This window comes from Manacus vitellinus, unplaced genomic scaffold (genome assembly GCF_001715985.3).
Source record: "Manacus vitellinus isolate BGI_N305 unplaced genomic scaffold, ASM171598v3 scaffold_0_pilon, whole genome shotgun sequence".
NCBI lineage: Eukaryota > Metazoa > Chordata > Aves > Passeriformes > Pipridae > Manacus > Manacus vitellinus.
This window is the reverse complement of record NW_021938789.1, coordinates 547,945-556,898: the sequence shown is the minus strand read 5'-3', so window position 1 is coordinate 556,898 and position 8,954 is coordinate 547,945. Positions and strand designations below refer to the sequence as shown.

Here is an 8,954-nt window from a genome sequence, read left to right as displayed (position 1 = left end):
ATATTAAAAAATCTTATTCTGAAAGTGTTAAGGTTGTTATTTTTTCCTGAAGTATCATATTCATTAACGTTTCAGATTCTTTTACTGTTCTTTTGACTTCTTTAAATTTCTTCCAGACCTTTTATGTAGTCCCTGTGGTTTTATGCAGATGCATACATTTGTCCAGTGATTTAGGATGGAAATTACAAGACTTCTTAATAAAAGAGGAGTGAAGCTCTGGAATAATCACCCAGAATAAATAGGAAATACAACTTAATAACTTCATTTAAGTTGAAAATTGAGCAGTTTTTGGAAAGAGATAGCCAGTGTGGTTACTTATAATAATCTAGGGAACTGCTCTCAAGTACCTGAGAGGCCCTTTCAGTTTCATGCTCTTATAAGTGTATAAAATAAAATTTTAATCTAGATACTGGGAAAGAAAAAAGGTTTTACAAGGTGTCTTTTTCATGTTATCTCATTCTCCAGAACATACTGCAGTTATTTATAAACGTGTAACCACCAGCTGCCTTTTCTCACAGTTTTTTCCTCTCTCAAAAATACGCTGATAAGGAACAACCACAGGACTACAGGCATTTGTATGTAACTATTTCTCTTCAATAGCAGTACAGCAGGGATATATAAAAAAAACCATGAAAAGCCAATTAATAGGATTATTTATGAACTTCTGGATTTCTTTTTCACTTGCTTTGTATTTTCACATTGGAGAAAGAGAAGAGAAATGTATAATTGAAGATCTTCCCAGCGACACGTTGGTATTTGGTAGGTACCTGTCAGTGCTCTATGATTATCTAACCTATGCAATAATAAAGATAACTTTTAATGTAACAGGAAATTCTGTGGCTGATGAATATACTAAAACATTAGTGCTAAGGAAAGGGCACACTGAAAATTACTCTCCACAGCAGGGAGTAGGAATAAAGTCCTCACGCATTGTGTGAGTCCATCACTCAAAAAAAGTGCAGTTTTTCAGAGTGCTTTACTGACTAAACAATGTCTTTTAATTCTACAGCTGCAGAACTGCTGCTTCCATGTGTGTTTCTATACATTCTGACTGATGTACTCATTCACAACAGAATTTTTGTAACATGGTTTTCCCCATATGAATGAGAGAGTTACTTTTTTGATTAATGCCGGTCTGGAAAGAAACAATTCAAGATGTACTAAAGTTTCATTTCACCTGGGATACCACAAGCACATTAAATTAATCTACAAGACTGTACATACAAGATTTCAAGGGAATAGCAAAAAATAATACAGAATAATCTTTTTCTTTAATAAATAATGTGATAAATATGAAAAAGAATCCAAAAAATGTAATTTGACTACAGCACATTATGCTTTTGGGGGTCTCAGCATGCCTTCTGGAGGTTAATCTTGCCAGAGTTTTAGGAGTAATCAGAAAGTACTTCTTGTTAATTAACCATTATTTGTAGCACTCTAGAACATTTTCTGGTGTAGTAAAAATTTATTGCATTTCACGGTAATGTAAAGTGCCCCTGAGCACTTTTAATCATAAACACATGAAATACATATATTGTTTTAATGTTAATCATTTATCTTTACATTTTTCCTGAAAAAGCAATGAAGATGTTTAATGTTAAGCTGTGTTTTATTTAATGGATTTATCCATGTTCTTATTCAGGGAATTACAAAGTACAACGCTGGGATATACATAAACACCATTTTCTTGAATCTGCTCCTGGTTTGGGAATGTATGTGACTGTCACAACTCCTTCTGGTGAGGTAAATATGCTCTATGAATGTTTCTGTAGGATTTATATGTTGACTTCTGGCACTGGCAGGCAGCACTATCTACAAATAAAAGACACTTCTGGAGAAAAAGTAAATCTATAGTTTACCAGCTGGTTTGGTATTTTGATGCTGAAAGGTTTAAGAACCTCGTGATTTCTATCAAAGTAAAGAGAAATTACAATATTTGATAATTATGTGCATGGTCAATTTTTGCATTACTATCAGATTTGGGAAAGTGTGTCATTAAGAACAGTAAGCGACAACTGAGGAAACAAGTTAAAGAAAAAAAAAGAAAATTCACTGAAGTAAAACGACACAGAATGTACTTGAGCAGCAGAAAGGAAGGCTGAAGATAAACAAAACTGTGAAAGTTGAAATATTCCTGAGGCTGGATGGGGCCCTCATGTAGAGCAGCTGCCTGTGTTGCCATGAGGTCCTCAGCCTTTCCAGCAATGGAGCCTAGATGAGGTCTTAGTTTTCAAACTTTGCACGCTTTAGAGAGCATTGGCTTTGTACATTGCAGAATTCTATAACATTTCAGTGTTCACTGTGAACTAAAATAGTTTAATTTTCTCTAAATCTACCCTGAAATTCAGATAAATTTAATGATGTCAGGAGGCTAATTGATCCCTTTTTGCATCCAATTCACAGTACTGTCTTGATGGTTTTATTGGTATTTACAATTTACAAACCCAACATATATAAAATTTAAATTGCAGGTACTATTGTCAAAACTGTATGGGCCACAAGGAACATTTTCTTTTACATCCTATCTCTCTGGGGAGCACGTAATCTGTTTCCAGTCAAACTCGACAAGACTTCTGGCAATTGCAGGAAGTAAACTGGTAGGTATATTTCTTAGGTATTCCTTGTTGTAACTATAAATTGTTTCCAAACCACAGAGACTACAAACTAGTTTAGAAGTTGGACTAATTTCTAGCAGATAATCTGACATTTCCTAGTGATTAAAGAAGACAAAACCAGAATTATGTAGATCAAGAGATAAAAAGACACTTCTATTTAAGAAGTTGGCTTTCAAGAGGCAAGACTAATAATGATAGAGAGACAATGTTTTTAAAGTGCTTTGAATGTGATTCTGATCAATAAGAATGACTAATTTGGTTCGAAAAGACTGATATGAATGATTGACTAACACAAACATTTGTCATAAAGGTGTTCCATGTCTTCACTAACTTCGATTGAATTCCTAATGAAAATTTACATTTCAATTTTTGAGAGATATTCAAAGAAGAATATATTAGCATTCTTGTTATTGTCTACTGCCAGCAAAGCTGGTCTTAATGCAGATTTTGGGAAGAAAAGAAAAAACCCATCACAGGTGGTATCATGGCTCTAATCTATTCCAGCAAAAAAATTTATAAATTCTGTTTTGAAAATATATGCCTTAGCCCAAAAGATAGTTGAACAAATGAGAATTACTCTCTAGAGTGTTTGTTTGTTTGTTAACTAAGTTGACTGCAAAAGAGTTAGATAAATGTAAACATCTTGTAAATGTCTTGAGGTAGGTCAAATTTCATACAAGCTTTGGACTTTGGGAACATGTAGATGACACAGAAATGAGAAGAACTAACAGTACAGAAGTGGGATTATTATACTGGAATAACTAGGTGTTCTTACAGACTGATTGATAGAAATGATTGGAAATTTAACCGTACACATTCCAAAAGCACTCAGGTTCTAATAGTAAAAACAATTGGTGGAGCTTATCAACTAGAGAGGGTAAGGGTGATAAAGCTTTGGTTGATCATAGTTAACTACACACCATGAATGTAATTCTGAGGATATGCAGGTGATTTTTGTCTGGTATAGATGGAGCTGTATTAATATGATTTTACATGATACATGCATTGTAGAGTTCTGGTCATCCTATTTAAAAGCAGTGAACAGATGTGGGGAAGGAGAACATTAATATCACAAATATTAAATGAGGTGGTTTGTTTAGCTTGAGAACACAGAAATAAAAAAGGAAAATACTGCTCTTATAATCATACTTGCAGGAACAAAGGTCACAAAAGAAAAACATTCTTTAGCTAAGTTAAATTTTTCAGTGGTCTTCTGTAAGAACCAGATGGTTATTTGAACTCCTTCAAACCAAAATAAATAAATTAATGGATGATAAGGTTGTGAGACAGACAGTTATACAGTTAGCTAACTCCAAGACAGCTGAAAGATCTGCTCTTCATTTGTGGTTGATGTCTGAGTAGATCCAACTTCTACCACGGTAATATCAAGTTCTAGGTTTTGGCAGATTATTTGCTTGGCTAAAACCTTTTTATTTTCTCTTAGGCCCAAATCGGCTTCTAGGAGAAATTCCTCCTGTTAGTTTTAGCAACATTTTTAATTCATGACAAAATAAGTTGCATAATATTGCAAGTTCTGCTCTTCGTTCTTCTTTCTATGGTTCTGCTGCTGAGCTGGGTTCAGGTATTTTTGCAATAGATAATACAACAGCTTACAAGATATTGGGAGACAGTTCATATTGGATAAATAGTGTGGAGAAAGAAAAAGATACCCTATGGATACCCATGTTAAACTGCAAATAGTGATTCAGCTCGTCTCCTTCCAGTCTTACAGTCCCAACAGTTACATGAGGAAACCCAGAAAGGCATCTACAAAAAACTTCCTGCAGTACTGTTGAAGAATGTGATTCCTGCAATATTAGAATGGAATGTGAAATATAATGACCATGCCTTATGGTCTTTATTTTTTTTAACTATTTTGGACAAAGAAAACATTTTCATGGTGGTTGAATCAATACTAGCATAAAATAATGCCCTAAGATTAGTGAAGTTTGTAAATATGCATAACTAATTTAAAAATAAAATTAAGAAGCACTTTAAATTTACCACCTGATTCTAATTTTAGGAAGGATTTTTATAAGAAATTAAAACTATTTTCCTGTAATGAGCTTAAAGGGAAATTATCCATTGGTTCATTTTTAATTTGAATTTAGGAATTTTGAAAAAGCAAAAGACACAGAAATGAGTATATATTTTCTGTTTTCAGCGTATCCATTTGGACATTAGAGTTGGAGAGCATTTTTTTGATGAATCTGCTGTTCAAGCCAAAGAAACAGTGGATGAAGTTCATATCAGACTAGAACATCTAATTGAGCAAATTTACCACGTATCCAAAGAACAAGACCATGAAAGAGTACGTATGTTCCCTAATGGAAACATTAAAAAATACTGTACATAGGCTTATTGATTTATTAAGTATTATGAGGTCTATTATTCAATTGCAGTGTTATTTTAAACTAACACATAAAAATCTACTGGTATTTAACCTAAATTGTCTCTATTACCTCGCAAAATATTTTTAAGCAGTAACCTAAAAACTAATTAATGACTGAGAACTCACGCTTATAGCAACAGGTGTTATTTTACAGCAGCAGGTATTTTAAAGCAGAGTTTTCCAAATAAGAGTGTTCTTGGCCAGAGTCAGCCCCCACAGCTGAGCAGGTGGCAGGTACCGCTGTGGGTGATGTCTCCAGCTGTTGTTTCCATGTTAGTCTGTGTGCATAAACTTTATTGGAGTGGGGAAGGAAATGACTGAGTGTATATTTATAAATCTCCATGCAGTTAGAAATAAAGCCCTCCTTCAAACAAGCGTATACCCCTTCTCTTCACTTTTCCATTCGTACACAGGCAGTCAGACTGTGTTTGAAATATATTGACTAGTTACCTAAAAATAGAAATTTGGCTGCAAAAGGGTTCTTGACAGCAATATGTGACTGTAAACCTAAAAAGGTTAAAGCCTGTACTAATGGAACATATTTAGCACAATATATTTTCTGTGAATAAAGGAAGTTCTGTTTGCCTTTCTGCTTGAGGATACAGTGTGTCTGCTTCTCAGTTTTGATTTGTAAAGATACCCACCATATGGATAAATACAAACTTCCATTTTTATCAACATGAAAAAAAGTGTTTGTTCACCACTATGCAGAAGAGGGATGCCTCTCTAGTTACCTGGATAGCAGCATGAAACATGTAGATGCCAAAAGGTAATAACTATGCTTTTCCTTTACTCTTCAGGAACGTGAAGAAAAATTTCGGAAGACAAGTGAAGAAACCAACAGCAATATTTTGTGGTGGGCTATACTGCAAACACTGATCCTCGTCTCCGTTGGAATCTGGCAAATCAAATCTCTCAGAGATTTCTTTATAGCTAAGAAGCTTGTTTAAATTCTATAAAGTAAATGCACAGATACAGAAATTGCATGTCATGTAACACTGAACATCATAAGAAACCTTGCAATTAAAAGAAAATTGGTTGCATAGAACTCTCGAGCTTCTCTCATCTTCTACTCTGATTCTAAGTCTGGTTTCTCCATCTGTGTCACAACCTTTTATACCCCCTTACATTTTATTCCTTTAATCCAATTTTTTATCAGGTTTTTTCCCCCTATACAGATGTAAAGCTAAATCTAGAAGAAAGATTCAGTGACTAAGGCAGCATTTAAGTTCAGCTCAGGATCGTTATATCTAAAATAGAAATCTAAAAAAAAAAAAGTTTCCGAGGATTTAAAATTTCTCTACTTGCTTAGTGATGTTACTTGGTACTACCAGAAAGAGTTCAGCACTTCAGACTGACCATGATTCAGACAGTAGGCAGAGAAATAACCCATATCCCCTGTGGTGATTAATTTGGTGAAAGTGTCTTGAACTCAATCTATATATGGGTAACACCTAAATGTAATTGTCACTGCCTTCTTTCAAAATATTCAAAGTCTGAACTGATCAGTGGCAGCAGCAATTATCATGCAAGAGAGAGACCCAGACAAGCAATTTGGAGTTGTACTTACTTTTCACTTCCAGATTAGGCTATAGAATTGTGATCAGACATCTCCCACAGTTGCTCATGTAAATTATAGTCTTTATGAAGTATGCCAAAATAAACCAAATTACAGGGTTTTTTTGTAAACAATGCCTACACATTTTGTTCTAATTCATTCCTGCAGAAAATTCTTCAGTCTGTTTCTGTGTTGAGAATTTTTATTACTTTAATTATTCAGCAACTGTAATATGACAGCCTAAGGAACTTACCAGTTTTTGACTTAATTTTCCATTTCACTTATTGCAGCTTGGTTGCATATATCTTTATGACTTAATTTACCTAGTTTATGTACAACTAGCAGTGTAACTACAGTATCATACAATGAGAAGTCAAAAGCTCTGGTTAAAAATCCAGATAATTAGCTTGACAAAGCTGCAGTAGTGTAAGGAGGAGTTGGAGGTGGTTACATATAAAAACATGAAACTGGAAGAAGTTTCTAGAGCACTGTGATAGCAGAATATTATGGTTTGGTTTCCTACTTCTCTTTCCAGACCCTTTGCTTGTCTAAAAGGTAGTGAAAGCTAGAATATCTGTAAACAATTACTGTTTTAAAGGCACTGCTTTCTTTCTTTTTTCTATCTTCTCACTTGTTGTTTTCATTAGCGAGGAAATGACACTGCCCTATGAGTTCACTTACATTTCCAGTACAGTAATGAAAATACAGCTGTGAGAATCCATAAAATTGATACAAAGTAGAGACAAAAAGCAACGTTCTACAGACCAAATCAATCAATAAAATCTTGTAAAGCTACTCATTGAGGTGTGTCGTACATTAAAAAATTCTGAGACTTTAGAGTTGTCACTTGGAATAACCAGTAAATAAGTTTTATTAACTTTACTTTCATAGATCAGTCATTCACAACCTGTCTTTTAAAAGTACCTTTGGTGGTGGGAAAAAAGGAAATATGTGTTACAACCATATAAAGTCCAAGAAAAAAGTTTAATAAAGTGTTGCTACAAGCTTGTATTTCAGACTTTAGCTGATATTTAGTGTAAGGCTTCTAACCACATCCCAATGCCAAACTTGACTCATCTCACAATACACTTGGGCTTTTAAACCAATTCAGCCACTACATCAGAATTTATAAAGAGGCTGATTGTATTTCTCTCTATTAATTAGTCTATACTCAAACTAGCACTGAGACTCAGAGCCTTGGATACAGCTTGAGAGTGCTTAATTCTTTATCTATAATAATAATAATAGTAATAGTCATTAAATATCTTTGCTTTGATGAAATGTTTTCAGTCTCCTTCAAGATTTTTAATTAACTCTATAAAGCAGAAGCTGAATTGCAACTCTTTTGGGAAGCACTTTGGGGGCAGTAGCCTTCGTGAAGTTAAAAGACAGAGGTTCCTCCTCTGCAGTTTGCGGCTCTGCCATACCCAGAGCTACAGCCTGCACTGCAACTAGGTCTGTAAGGGAATTTTTTCCTAAAAATTTCATCAAAGGAAACTAGCAAACTATGGGTTTGGGGTTTGGTTTTTTTTTGGTCTAAGAAATGAAAATCAAAACTCCTTGTTTTGCTCTTTTTCCTCATTGAAAGATGCCATAGCAAAGCTGTGACAGCAAATTAACAACCTTCCTGGATTCCTGCATTTAACGGAGTGGAATCCACAACCTTTTTCCACACATCTGCTGGCCCAGGAGGAATGAGGAGGATGGGGCTCCTGCTGCAGCCCTTGCCTGGAGCACTGGGATCCCGGGTCACTTCCCCACGTTTGGGAAAGGGAGGGAGAATCTCTCAGAGGACCCTCTGCATGGGCACTGCTCCACTTTGGTAGTGAGAGGTGAGAAAAACAACTTCTTTTAAGGCTATGAGGGTCAAGCTCATTTTCAAAAACTGCGCACCACGTAACATTGAACAGCCGAAGAAACCCCGCACCTGTGAGAAAATTGTTTGTCTACAACTCTCTAGCTTCTCTCATCTTCTACTCAGATCCTAACTCTGGTTTCTCTATGTCACAACCTCTGTATTCCCCTTATATTTTTACCCCTTGAATCCCATCTTTTATCATCCCCCCCCGATGTAAAGCTAAATCTAGAAGAAGTACTCAGTGACTTAGGCAGCATTTGAAGTTGAAGTCAGGATTGGGATGATTGAATACCCACAGGGGGTTGAGAGCAGGGGAAGGTGAGATGCTAAAAGAGTTACTAGGAGGAAAGCAGGAGCTGGGTGGTGGGGAAGGAAGGAAGGAAGATAAAAGATGGAAAGGCTAATGGGGAGAATTTATAATATGTCATAAAACTAATCTGGAGTCCTTGATTTTCCATATTTATGAATTTTTTTGTTCCCAGGCTCATGTTTATAAGGGAACTTTTTAGATTTGCCTTGAGCATCCAGGCT

General features: G+C 35.2%; 1 protein-coding gene across 1 annotated transcript; it reads left to right on the top strand.

The window, feature by feature from the left end:
* Positions 1-604: 604 nt before the first annotated feature.
* LOC103765698 (transmembrane emp24 domain-containing protein 11) lies at positions 605-5,968 on the top strand. Its single transcript, XM_018087653.2, has 5 exons — positions 605-759; positions 1,643-1,743; positions 2,472-2,597; positions 4,780-4,926; positions 5,808-5,968. Exons 1-5 carry the CDS (start codon positions 630-632, stop codon positions 5,955-5,957), a joined length of 654 nt encoding a protein of 217 aa, XP_017943142.2. The 5' UTR covers positions 605-629; the 3' UTR covers positions 5,958-5,968.
* The last annotated feature ends 2,986 nt before the right edge of the window (positions 5,969-8,954 follow it).

What these genes read in the sequence shown, in the direction of transcription:
- LOC103765698 (XM_018087653.2), top strand. Translation starts at nt 630, where the DNA reads ATGAAAAGCCAATTAATAGGATTATTTATGAACTTCTGGATTTCTTTT. An exon ending in CAGCGACACGTTGGTATTTG is followed by an intron (nt 760 to 1,642) that starts GTAGGTACCTGT and finishes GTTCTTATTCAG; the next exon opens with GGAATTACAAAGTACAACGC. An exon ending in TCACAACTCCTTCTGGTGAG is followed by an intron (nt 1,744 to 2,471) that starts GTAAATATGCTC and finishes TTTAAATTGCAG; the next exon opens with GTACTATTGTCAAAACTGTA.